This window comes from Patiria miniata, unplaced genomic scaffold (assembly GCF_015706575.1).
Source record: "Patiria miniata isolate m_02_andy unplaced genomic scaffold, ASM1570657v1 HiC_scaffold_14, whole genome shotgun sequence".
Classification (NCBI taxonomy): domain Eukaryota; kingdom Metazoa; phylum Echinodermata; class Asteroidea; order Valvatida; family Asterinidae; genus Patiria; species Patiria miniata.
Genome location: NW_024037052.1, coordinates 10,844,446 through 10,858,086, shown reverse-complemented (window position 1 = coordinate 10,858,086; position 13,641 = coordinate 10,844,446). Strand labels below are relative to the sequence as shown.

At 46.4% G+C, this 13,641-nt stretch overlaps 1 protein-coding gene across 1 annotated transcript in view; it reads right to left on the bottom strand.

Moving 5' to 3' along the window:
* LOC119722043 (cytoplasmic dynein 2 intermediate chain 1-like) overlaps positions 1 to 13,641 on the bottom strand; it is a 244,618-nt gene that overhangs the window by 208,106 nt on the left and 22,871 nt on the right. Inside the window, exons 4-5 of the mRNA XM_038192032.1 lie at positions 6,695 to 6,833; positions 6,059 to 6,216 (exon numbers count right to left, since the gene is read on the bottom strand). Of these exons, the coding sequence (XP_038047960.1) occupies positions 6,059 to 6,216; positions 6,695 to 6,833 (297 nt within the window). The remainder of the gene's footprint in view (positions 1 to 6,058; positions 6,217 to 6,694; positions 6,834 to 13,641) is intronic.

Here is a 13,641-nt window from a genome sequence, read left to right as displayed (position 1 = left end):
CTATCATACTTCAAATTCAAAACGGCGGCCAATATGGCTGCCATATTGGTAAAAAATAATATGATAAAAGTATAAATAAAATGGTTAGTTATATGTTTTAGACCCTGAAAAACTCATTTCTGGTATCTTTTTTGCTATCATGCTTCAAATTCAAAACGGCAGCCAGTTTGGCGGCCGATATGGCCGCCATATTGGTAAAAAATAATATTAGCCTAATAATATGATAAAATCATAAATAAAATTGTTAGTTATATGTTTTTGGCACTCACAAATTCATTTCTGGTATATCTTTTTTGTTATCATGTTCAAATTCAAAATGGCGGCCAATATGGCGGCAAATATGGCCAATATGGCTGCTTTATTGGTAAACACTTTTGAATCACATGTACATGTAAGTATGCACGTGTATGCTCTTCACATGTACACACACATGTACATGTAATACCCATACTGTATACATAGTGAGTGTGCATTGTTATACGACACTGAAGTGGAACGCATGTTAAAGATGTAAATCCCCCCCCCCCCCACAATGGTGTGGTTGGGGTCTACGAGCGAATACTTACCTGTAGAGCGAATACTACATATGCATTGTTCCCTATACCGGCAGGCAATTTGCTAAGAGTTTTACACAATAGTGCCCTCACATGTCCTACCCATGACACCCTGTGACATGCGCACTACGTTAGCGTCCTCTTTTTCTCAAGCGCTACTTGCGTAAGCACTCAAGGAATCGAGTATAGTGGGGAAGGAGGGAGGGGTGCTCTACAGGTAAGTATTCGCTCGTAGACCCCAACCACACTACTGTGTGGGGGGGAGGGGAGTCTACATCACTCTACTTACCTGTAGAGCAAATACTACATATGCATAGACTCGCACCGAGTAAGGCGGTGGGTATACGCGAATTACCGTATGTCTACAGGGGTGTAGGACATGAGGCGTGTCCAATAGGCAAACAACCCCAAACCAAAACCTACACCCCAGACGCTCTAGGCTTCACCTCGTCAGGGGAACCCAAAGAGCTCGTGCGCAAAAAGTCAGGGGGGTGTAACCATTATGGGGATGAACACATGATAGGTACACCTAATTAAACTTAATGCCCATAAAAATATATACATGTATATTTATATGCTCACCCGTTAGTGCTTCCGTGAGGCTCGACTGGCCGCCAGCAGCACTTCTCTTTCAGCCTTGCCATCTGCCTGGAGGACATCCTTCAGGTAGCATTCGGAGAACGTGTTTGGGTTCTTCCAGCAGGCTGCCTTGACGATGTCACCTAGGGGGACACCCTAAAAAAAGGCCCACGAGGTGGACACTCCCCTGACCTCATGCGCTCGAATGGGTCCCTGGGTCGCTGGCCAGCCGCCCGGTACAGAACGGATAGCTGTCACGATCCAGCGAGTGATTGTATCGCGGGACGCCGGCCCATGGGGCGGGGTCGTCGTGATGAACAATTTGTCGCGTCCCGTACGAAGTGACAAAGATGTCCGGGGGCCAAAGATGTCCGGGGGCGTAAAGGTCTCCAACTGGTTCTTTGCGAGAAAACCGGCCGTAGGGATCAGGCGGACACCCCCCGGTTCCCACCGGATGTGTCCTGTCTGCATCGATAACGAGTGTAGTTCGCTACGTCGTCGGGATGTAGCGACAGCCAATAGAAAAGCTACTTTGATGGAGAGTTGTAACAAAGTTGAGCAATTCATTGGTTCAAAGGGAGCCTTCGCCAGTGTAGATAATACGCTGAAGAGGTCCCAAGATGGGATTAATGTGCGTAATGGGGGACGAGTATTAAACATCCCCTTGATCAGTTGACTAATTGCAGGGTTGTTGGAAACGGAGGAACCGTCCGAAAATCCCTGATGGATCGCGGCAACGGCCGATCGATAATTTCTGACCGTGGCCGTCGTGAGCCCACTGTTAAAAAGGTATAGGAGGAAATCCCCCACTTCCCCTACAGAAGTATTGGGGGGATGAATGGATTGCCGTCTACACCATTTAAAGAAATGGCGTAGTCGGTTATCGTACACCTTTCTGGTTGAGGCTCTAAGGGACTGGGCTGCAATTGTTGCAGCTCGTCGCGAAAGGCCTGCTGAGCGGAGGGATCGCGTGACAATACCCAGCACGTCAGGTGAAGATCCCCCAGAGCCTGGTGACTGATTCCCGAGCTAAGCTGATAAAGGAGATCAGCCCTCCTTGGTAGAATTACCGGGCGGTGAACCAAGAGTCGGACAAGCCGGGGAAACCTAGGCTGGCGAGGCCAGAACGGGGCTATGAAGAGGATTCGACAATCCTCCTGCTCGATCTTGGTCAGCACTCGAGAAACGAGGGAGATGGGTGGGAAGGCGTAGGCCAGTAGGCCGTCCCACCGCACCGACAGCGCATCGGTCTGCCACGCATTGGGGTCTGGGCCCCTCGTGCAGTAGATCGGTAGCTGATTGTTCATTCGCGACGCGAATAGGTCCACATGCGGCCGGTCGATTAGGCGGAAGATCGACTGAGCCACCTGTGGGAGCAGTGACCAGAGCGTCGGCTGTGACGTTCTCTTCACCCGGGATGTGGACTGACGACAGTGCTATCCCGTGATGTATGCACCAGAGGGTGAGATCCCACGTTAGTGCGCACAGATGGCCTGACCGAGTGCCCCCCTGGTGATTGATGTATGCCACCACTGTGGCGTTGTCGCATCGTACCAGGACTGCTTGCCGTCTGACTGAAAATGTTTTAGGGCGTTGGTGACCGTCAGCATTTCCAGGACGTTGATGTGGGATGATTGATGTTTGGGGCCCCATACGCCCGCCACCTGTCGCGGGTGGAGGGTAGCCCCCCAGCCGTACCCTGACGCGTCAGTCGTGATCAGTACCGACGGGCGGGGCGGGCGGAAAACGCGGCCCTGCGTTATATTGGCATCGACTAGCCACCAACGAAGGTGGGGGACTAGCCAAGAGGTAGTGGGCACCGGATGGTCGATCGGGTGCCAGTGGGGTCTGTAGAAAGAAAGCAGGTGAAGTTGAATTGGCCTCATCCTCAACCTGCAAAAATCCACCAAGTCCACCAAACTGGCCATAAGGCCCAACAGCCTGAGCCAGGCTCGGGCCGGAGCCACTACCATCGGGAGGAAGAGGGACACGCACTGCCGAAGGTTCAGCAGGCGGTCCTCCGATGGACGGGCCAGTCCCCTGCGAAGATCGAGGGATGCACCTAGAAAGGTGGGAACCTGCGAGGGGACTGGATGGGATTCCTTGGTGTTCAGGTGCTGATGAGAAATCCAAGGTCGGAAACAAGGTGCCACGTTAGTTGGAGCGCCGCTTCCGTTTCCCCCCGAGAACGACCCACTACTAGCCAATCGTCGAGGTCACTTGCGCTAAGTCACTTGCGCCATGCCCCGGTGTACCGGGGAGTGGGCGCACGGAAACCGCGTCCCGACTGGGGACGCTGTTGTCCGGTATGTGGTTGTGAATAACGCGGGCCAACCGTCTTATCGGCGCGCCCACGAATTCCACCACGGGCCGCCCTGACCGGGGGGCGGCGCCGGGGAATGACAAAAGAAGGTTGTTCCTTTGTCTTGTCCGCAGTTTTCAGCTCGGCCGGTTTCTTGAGATTAATTTTCTCAGTGGCCTTGAGGCGCTTTGCTTCGGCCTCCATGGCCTCCTGGAACTTACCAGAAAATAAATCCGGGCCTGAAAGCGGAAGTTCGTCGAGACGCTTACGTGCTCCCGGTGACGGGAGGAAAAGCGCATCTAGCACATTGGCGCGGCGTGACGATGTTGCTAAGGTCGACACTCTAGCAAACTGGTCGAGAGTGGAGCACAGGCCGCGATCGAGGCAATGGAGAGCAGCCACCATCATGTCGGCTGGTATCACCGAATCTTCTTCATATCCCAGTGCCAGGTACTCTGATAGGAGAAGAAGAAAGGACGTCGCACGCATACCCATGCGTGCCGCCGAGTCCATTCTACGGGTGACATCCTCCAGTTTTCCACGGGTCTTGTCCGTAAAAGGAACTTTGGATGAAGCCGTCCCTCGGTCAGCGGCGAATTTGTCGATGGCCGAGTCCGGCAGGACTGGAGTTGAGAAATATTTCTCGAAATCCCCTGGGGGAAAATGATAATACGAGTCTACGCGCTTAGCGTAGGCACTCCATGTCTTTGCGTGCATTATCCCGTCGATGTGGTCAACGCACACGCGGTCCAGGGGCATTGTGGGAAACGCCCGGACTGATTCTGTCGGCGGTCCCAATCTCTTCTTGAATGACTGACGCTCAGGAGGAGGAGGAGGTTCGGTCCCAGCAGGAAGATTCAGAACTCTGATCATATCCTGTTGGACCAAGCGGAGTTCGGTCTCAGCCACCGATAGGCGTTGCATGGTGCGAGTCAGTTCGCTCTCGTCCGCCGAATTGTCAGAGTCCGGGGGGCGAGTTGTCACCGGGGAATGGGAACCAGGCCTCGGGGGCAAAGCAGCGCCGTCACGGTGTCCCGGTATCGAGACCCGCTCGGACTCTAGTGACACCGATGGGTGTAAACTAATACCGGGCGGGGACGCCGGTGCACGGCCCTCCGTGCACGGCATTGTCCGCTGGTCTGTAGTCACCCCACCACGGCCGTGATGACTGGCGTGTGGGGGCTGTAATTCTGGATGGGACTCCGGCGCACGGCTAACCGTGTGTGGTATGTCCCTTTGGCCCGGAGTCGGCCAACTGTGACTGTAATCTCCCTGTCGGCCCGACAATGAGGCCGCGAGGGAGTGAAAAGCCTCCAAAAAATCATCGCATGAAATCGGGTCGCCACCCTTGTGGCGTTTCCCACGGTGTGATCGGCCGGGTGACTCGCTAGAACTCGTCGAAGAATGGTGGGAACGGCGGCTCTTTTTTGATTTTTTCTTTTTTGAAGAACGACTGCGAGTAGTTGTTGAGGATTGCGGGGACACGGGGATGCACGAACAACGAATAAAATCCGATGTAGAGGGGCCAGGGACAGGCACGTAGACGTGCCAGGGACAGGCACGGTGCGTCCCGTAGCGGGGCCACCTTTTGCCGTACGTCCCTTTTTGGGTACTGCCCCGGCGTCAGACAATTTCTTTGTCTTGCCGGTGCGTTTCCCCTTCAGTTGGGCGGACCCGAGAATATTGACCGAAGACGGTGGGGTTGTACGGCCCCCCGCTTGGTCAACGGGTCCGTCAGCTCCGACAGCCGGCAGTGGCTGAAGGGGCCGACTAGGGGACTGCTGCCGCGGTGACGTACCATCACCGGTGCAGTCCCCCGAGAACTCGGTCTTGTCTGGTGGGATGTACGTCCCTCCATTATCGACACACCCAGTCCTCCCCAACTTCCTAGATTTACTCATTTTTCCAACTCACTTCACTTAGAATAACTCACTATGATAACTCTACAATAAACACTTTCTCTTTATACCTGATAAATAGGTTTCTCCCAGCAAAGAGGCATAAATAAAACAGTGAAATTCGGGTCGATCAAAATTTCACGATATACCTCGCCTGCGGCTAAGAGAAAAAGAGGACGTTAACGTAGTGCGCATGTCACAGGGCGTCGTTGGTAGGACATGTGAGGGCGCTATTGTGTAAAACTCTTAGCAAATTGCCTGCCGGCATAGAGAACAATAAGTAGTATTCGCTCTACAGGTAAGTAGAGTGATGTAGACCTAAGTAGTTTTTTGGTAATTTGTTTTTATTTTTTTATTTTTTTGAGATACTGACTAAAAGCAATTCTGACTTGAGTCAAGTCTACTTTACACGGCAATTAATATCAGAATATCTTTTCCCTGACTTGTCACTTTAACATTTTTCCATAACTTTTCCAGGTCTGGAAACTGATATATCCAAATTTCTATTTTCCAGGTTTTCAATGACCATGGGAACCCTGTACCTAGCATAAAAACATGCATAAGTTTACTTTGCAACATTTTAAAACTGAAACTGGCAGTAAGTTTGGATAAGCAGAAAATATGACATTACATGTACATGTATGTATAGCAGAGTCACTGGGATCTGGTCGCTAATACCAGTTTCTACAAACCTGGGTACATTTACTCATTTTGAAAAGCCTCACCTCAATTTGTCTTCTTTTTTCCTTTTCTCGTTCTTTCTTGATAAAATCATCTTTTTTAGATCTTTTTCCTTTGTCTTCTGTTTGGTTAAGCCTATCTGCCTCTGAATGATTTATGTCATCTCTATTCCGACTTCTAGCTTCATCATAATCAACACTCCCTAAAAAAAATAGAAAGATCTGGTAACTTCCACACACTCTCTTCAAGCAGGCCAACTTGGCAAAGGAAGGATTTTGGAGGTAAAAATTGATTTATTACACTGCAAAATCGAGAATTTTGTTTGGCAAACATTAACATTGTTTTAATGTAATCACCTTTTGGGTTTTTTTTTGTCTTTTGCTTTGAGATTTGCAAGACAGGTTATCAGAATGCAAACATGCCGGTATCTTGCTTGCCATATATGCATAGATTTGGATATTCTGCTTACAGGTGCTAGACTTACCAGATTTAGCAAAAATTTTCCAATCAGCATAAATTCTTTGCACCTGCAACCTCCGGAGTACTGTACCAGAGATCAGAGGTTTAAATTTCACTCTGGTCAATTTCTGTTAAAGATATAATTTTATTTTACAAATCATCTGTAATTTACAGGGGAAAAATGCACATCCCAAAACACAACTGTATTAAAGTACACTTACTGTGACCTTTCTCAGGTGCTTTTTGCGGTTGATTGTATTTCAAATGTTTCTCTCTTGCCCCCTCCTTCCTTCTGTCATCTTTGTCCTTTTTTCTGCTTTTAGCATGCTTATGTCTTTTCTCTGAATCATCCATTGCATTCTGTATAAAGAAAATATACAGTGAATAAAATAAAACTTTGGGGTTTCATGCACTGAACCTATAAACACATAGGCCTCTAATCACTGACCAAATCATTTTGTGGACTTAAGAGTAATTTAGACACCGTTTAAAATTCCCTTAAAACACTGGTTGAACTCGATTTGGTGTAATTTTCTTGCTAAAACGATGTCTGAACGTTTTTTTATTTAGACCGAATTGGGTTCAACTCGAAAATAAAACGGCAACTAATTAATCTGCACAATACACAGCCTTGCAGTTAGAGCCATAGTCGAAAATCTATTTAAGCTGTTGTGCATTTTAAACGTATATCTGTTTATCCCTTCTACTTAATTTGTGCGCATGTGCCAAAATCTTGGTAATGCCAGTGGTTTGTCAAAATGGCATCACCATGAAGACAAAAGACTTGTCAATTTTCATCTGAAAACATCATACCTTTTGACAAGATTAAGTGAAATACATGCGAAATACAAACACAGACATGTTTGCCAGGTTTAATAATATTGGGGAAGAAACCCCACAGACAAAGTTTGCTAATTCAATGATAAGCAGTTTATTTAAAGTCAATTAAATTGATTCAAATGTTGATCACACTATTTAATACATTCTTGTGGACACATTATAGGCCTACTGTCCTCAAGCTTTGAAGTCTCACGTGATTCTGAATGGAGGTACATTGTAATGGTGAGGTAGAATCTCCAAGTTAAACCAGAAACACAAAGTTTGATTAGGATTCTACTGATCCTTTACCGTGATGAGCCACGTGCCACCCACCCTATTTTCTCTTTTTAGGGACATGGGTAATGCTCCCCCACCCTGGTCATTGATACCAATGTAATGTGCATACATACTTTTATTATCATTTATGTAGAATTGTAGGCTTCCAAGTCACAGTGTTTTATTATACTTTTGTCAATCCTGGCCAGCTTGGATTGGGTTGTTTTTGTTTATTTTTGTGGATTGCTTGTTGTATTTTGTAATTTGGCCGAATAAATAATAATAATGATAATGATAATAACTTGATTTAGGGTAAACTAGGGTAAAAAATGCCTGATTTTTAAGTTTTTGTTAAATATCTCAGTACAACTTGGAGACACTAGGAAATAAATATGTGGTTTTATGCAATACATGTCTCCTCTATCAGGCGCAAATATAATATCATGGTCATAATATTGATAAGGGGAAATTTGCCCCCCTTTTTGGGAGGAAGTTTGGTGGGCGTTTTTACCCGGGCCTCGGGGTAAAAACGCCCACCCACATAAAGAAATGTCTATACCACAGGTTTCCCTGTAGTATAGTCATATTTTTGTAATTAATTTAATATTGAGGGATACTTCATCAAGTACAAATAACTTTTCAAACACAGCTGGTTAATTATAACTACAAACTTGATCATTTGAAACAGGTATTTTTATGTTGAAGGAAGTGGAACATTAGCATACATAATTTGCCCATAACAAACTTGTAGGGTTACATACATGTAAAATACCTGCCAACATTGAAAATCTAGCATAGTTCCATGTTATTAGGCATATGTTTCTAGCCTACGGTACTGCTCAGGGCTTGAATTGAACGACGGCCACGACGGCCAGTGCCGTCGTTGCCTTCTTACTGGCCGAGGTGCCCCACAAAAAATCCCTGTCTTCACGGCCAGTTTTGCCTTGCCCCATAATTACCTTGGCCGCCGTGCCCTTTTTGCAAAAACATGCATCAGCCTATTAAAACCACTACAATTCTTGATTCCAGTTGTTTTTCCACAAATTGACAATGTATTTCGATGCCATGCCAGCCCAATCAGTTGTCTTAATATCTCGCTGAATCAATCACACGCGCGCAGTACGGCCGTGGCCGTCCCGCCATACGCCGTCGATTCCCCACTGTACGATGTACACACACGTACGTTCTGTACATGTACGTATGTACACTGACAACTGAATCTCCAGTTCCTGTATGTGCCGATACTTCAAGTAGCGACACCCCCGCCGCAAAAATATATGTCAGTATTCGTACACACACATACCAGCAGGAGTACGTACGGCAGATCTTACGTGCAGTCAACCGACTTTCTTTTTCCCAGTGCTTGCATGCGCGGTACAGAACGCATTAATGTTCGTGTACGAGGCAAACGAGCTTGGGGCATAGTCAAAACACGCGTGCACGTGCGTTCCGAATTCCGATTGTCAAAAGCGGACATTGTAAATGGCGATCGTGTATTAATTATGGGCCTGATTCCCGTAAGAGAACAAAATCAACTTTTAATCCACTTTAAGAACATGCAGGTAGGTTATAGATAGAGGGAAGGGTTTCGAATTTTGAGGGGAATTTGGAGGGAAAACGACAACGAAAAAACGCAACACGAAAATAGAGATGGCGATCGCATGTCACCAACCATAATTTTAACTGCTTTAAAAAACGTAATTTCTATCCCCAAAAAGTGTTCAAAATTACAAAACAGGTGCAATATAAGCTGAGAGAAGTCCGCTTTAGGTTGAAAAGGTACTTTTTTGAATGATAAAAACACCTTTGGCTCAAATTTGATCGAAACTAAAGGGGGGCCCTAAACTACATGATCGCTAATATAAATGCGCATTTCTTTTAACCGGCCTCTGTGCCCCTTCTGCAGATATTAGTTTGGCCTTGGTGCCCTCCCGACTGGCCGTGGTGCCCTCTATAATTTTGCTCCATTCAAGGCCAAAGTGGCCTTGCCCTAAAAATTCCCAAATTCAAGGCCTGACTGCTGATAACCTAAGGCTTTATCAAAGGAGAACTACTAAGATATGCACATTTCTGTAACAACGAGACAGATTTCTTGGAGAAAGGAAATGCGTTCATGGAGAAACTTACTCTGTAACCACAAAAAAAAGAGGAAATTGCCAGTCATAAAAGACATTAAATTTGAAAACTGTGAGTGTGAGCAATACATCATGAATGAAACACTACCAAAAGAACTACCTCTAGTCTTCAAGATAATCTACACACCACACATCAAAACCCAGCAGCTAATTAAAGCATTGCTGAAAGAATGGCATTTAATTTCGGAACACCCGAAATTATGCAATCTGTTTCCCAGCAAACCAATTCCTGCCTATAAAAGGGCGAAAAATCTGAAAGGTTTACTTGTCAAATCAATGTTTATCAATAACTGGGAATTGGACTCATTACAAGGTTTACACAAAAGTGTATTAGATGCACTTATCTACATGTTTGCACTCCTACATTTGACACGACTTTAGCTGAATATTAAATACCGGTATTGGCTTACTACTGATGAAGCTCTGCTATTAGAGCATGAGAGCAGAAACCGGTCTAGTCGGGTCTTAGAACCATTTCTAGTCATTTTACTTAAAAATAAAAGTACGTTCAAATCACCATAGCTCTAGGTGTTATTTTGTTTTTTCCTTGAGAAAATGCCATGATCTCATGATTTCTCGGGCATTCCCTACCAAATGCCAGATACCTTACCACTAAGTAATGTCCGTTAGTGATACCGCCTACATGTACCTCCCCACTTCACACAATACACTGTTCAATATTTTTGTGGTAGAACTCTTATAGCTAATACTTACTCATACAAGAAACATATAGGCCTATGGCTGTAGAAAGTTGTAATAGTGAGGTTTTGAAGATAAATGAGGCTGCAAAAGTGTTTGATGTCAAGGAAAGAACTGGGCGTTTTTACCCCGAGACTCCTGATTTTGCCCGGGGTAAAAACGCCTACTCAGAAAACATAATTAAGCAAATGTAAAAATATCTGTTATTATTTTAATCATTTGTAATTATGTAACAAACCCTTCTTACTGTAACATATATCAACTAAAGAATAATAAAAAATAAAATACTTTTTTTTATAAAATAATTGTAAGCGATATACATGTTATACAGCAGTTTCAGCATTTTTCTTTTGTGTGACGTGACACTTTTAACACTGAGCACAGCGCTACTAACTGGCGGTTCCTCATCATGCTCTCGCCCGTGTACCCAGACCTAACAGACGAAGTGGTAGTGTCGGCTTGTTACATGTATCGAAATGGATTCCCCCAAATCAAGGGTGATTTGGGAGTCCGCGAAGGGAAGATACTTACCTGTTTAAACCTACAATTGCATATTTATCTAGCCGTAGGCTTTCACGCTAGATTCTTTTTACCACACCGCAATAGCGCCCTCCATCGTCCATGGTCCCTAACTCGGTCCATTAAGCCAACTCGTCCTCTTTTTCTCGAGGTGTGGGTAAAAAGACACAGTAAAAGCCGAACCCAAGTGGGGAAGGAGGGTGGGAGGTTTAACAGGTAAGTATCGTCCCTTTGCGGACTCCCAAATCACCCTTGATTTGGGGGAGTCCACTTCAGGGACTCCCTTACCTGTTAAACCTACAATTGCATAGACTGGCACCGTAAAAAGGAGAACGGTCAACGGGTGAGGCGCAAGGTAACAATAAAACAACAAATCCTTGGTAAAAGAGATAAATATCGTCCCTTCGCGCTCTTCCGAATTTCTTTAAGCAAGATGGAAAGAAAGGAAGCCAACTCACCGAAAAATATAAATCCCAGAGTGAAGTGATAGAAACAACTCATCACTCCTGGGGGGCTGTCATAGAAGGCTGGAGTACACTCAGAGCACTACGGCCGACTCTGCCTCCAGATGACTCGACATCTTTGAGGTAGCATGACATAAAAGTAGTTGGAGTTTTCCAGGCTGCAGCCTGTAAAATATCTTTGAGAGGAACACCCTTAAGGAAGACCCACGACGTGGCCATGGATCTCGTCTCGTGAGCATTCACCGCCTGAGCTTCTGCTGTCAGGCATGGCCAGGAACTAAAGGATGAGCGTATCGCCCTTACAATCCATCGAGAAATGGTATCTGGCGAGACAGCCTTATACGGACTGGTAGTAGTAATGAACAGTTGGGAAACATTACCTCTGAGAGACTTGGTACGAGCAATGTACCACTTTAAAGCTCGTACCGGACACCATAGTCTGTCCTCTGCTACTGAGGACAAGGACTTAATTTCAGGAATAAAAATATCAGGGGGCGTATAAGACGGGGTTTGATTTTTGGCCAGAAAGGACATGTTGGGAACCAGACGAACACCACCTGGTTCCCATCGAATATGACCTGGATCAATAGAGAAAGCATGGATCTCACTCCGTCTCCTAGCAGTGGCCGTAGCCACAAGGAAGGCCGTATTCACAGCTAAATCTATAGCTGCGGCCTCAGATAAGGGTTCAAAGGGTGGCTTAGACAATGCTTGAAGGACCCCCCCCCCCAAGATCCCAAGTCGGAAAGAGTTTCTTGTTTGGAGGACTCTCAATGAACATACCCTTAAGCATTTTGGTTAGAGAGTTATTATTAGAGATGGTATTACCATCTGGAAACCCAGCATGAGCTGATGCAAGAGCTGAACGATAGCCTCGAATAGTCGCCACCGTGAGGCCCTGATTGAAAAGTTTCATAAGAAAATCACCAACATCTTTCAAAGGTGCTGAGCACGGATCCACCGAGTCGACTCTGCACCATCTATAGAAATGTTGAAGGCGGTTGTCGTAAGTCTGTCTAGTGGATTTTCGACGGCCTCTGGCAACCATGTAGGCAGCGTCTGCTGAAAGGCCTGCTGATCAGAAAGAATGCTGGACAACATCCAACACGTTAAGTGGAGATTTTCTGACCCCAGGTGAAAAATCTTCGACCGAGGTTGGCAAATGAGGTCCGCTGGTTGTGGAAGTAAGACTGGGGGATGTACAAGAAGGCAAATAAGTCTTCGGAACCATGCTTGGCAAGGCCAAAAGGTTGCAATGAGAAGAACCCTGCACGCTTCCGCTTCTATCTTGGTTAGAACTCTTGGAATTAGTGAGATCGGAGGGTACGCAAAAGCCTACATGTTTGTCCAATCGATCGATCGAGTATACCGGCAGCTGGTGGTTTAGGGCTGACGCAAACAGATCTATGTGAGGTCGGTCGAATTTCTTGAAGATAGCCTCAACCACAGTTCGATGAAGAGTCCACTCTGTGGGGATAACCTTGCCCCTGGATAGGCCGTCTGCCAGGGTGTTCACTTTCCCTGCGAGGTGAGATGCAGATAGTCGCACCTTGTTCGCTAGGCACCAACATAAACATAACGGGGGGGACCGAGTCCCCCCCTGTCAGTTGACATACGAGACGACTGTCGAGTTGTCGGACATGATCCGAACATGATGACCTGTCACCAGTTTGGAAAAATGAATTAGAGCTTGTTGGACTGCTAACAACTCTAGAGCGTTGATGTGATATAAACTCTCTTCTGGGGACTACATTCTGGCTGTGGTCTCTGCTCCCAAGTATGGATCCTTGTATGGATGCGTCGGTCGTCAGAATCAAGGTGGGTTGAGGTCGAGGGAAGGTCACTCCGCAACTGAGGTTTACCCGTTGGCGGCACAAGTTGAGATGTTGAAGTGCTAGGGGCCGAATCGGAACCAAAAGCGAGAGAGAATCTCGTTTCGGACGATACAAGGCCAGGAGATGGAGTTGTATGAGAAGCATTCGCATTCTGCACCAAGGAATGAGGTCCACTAGACTTGCCATTAGTCCCAGAAGGCGTAACCAGGCCATTTACCTTTAACTCACCACAGTGACCTTGACCTTTTGACCTTTTGACCCCAAAACCAATCCCAACTTGCCTACTCCCAAGGGCAACCCCCTACCAAAGTTACAATCCCAAACAACATTTCTAACTCAAGTTATCATCTGGAAACTAAGCTGCCCGGACGTTCGTCGGTGTTTACGAGGGTATACTTGTGTGTCTTTCTTTTTGTACAGA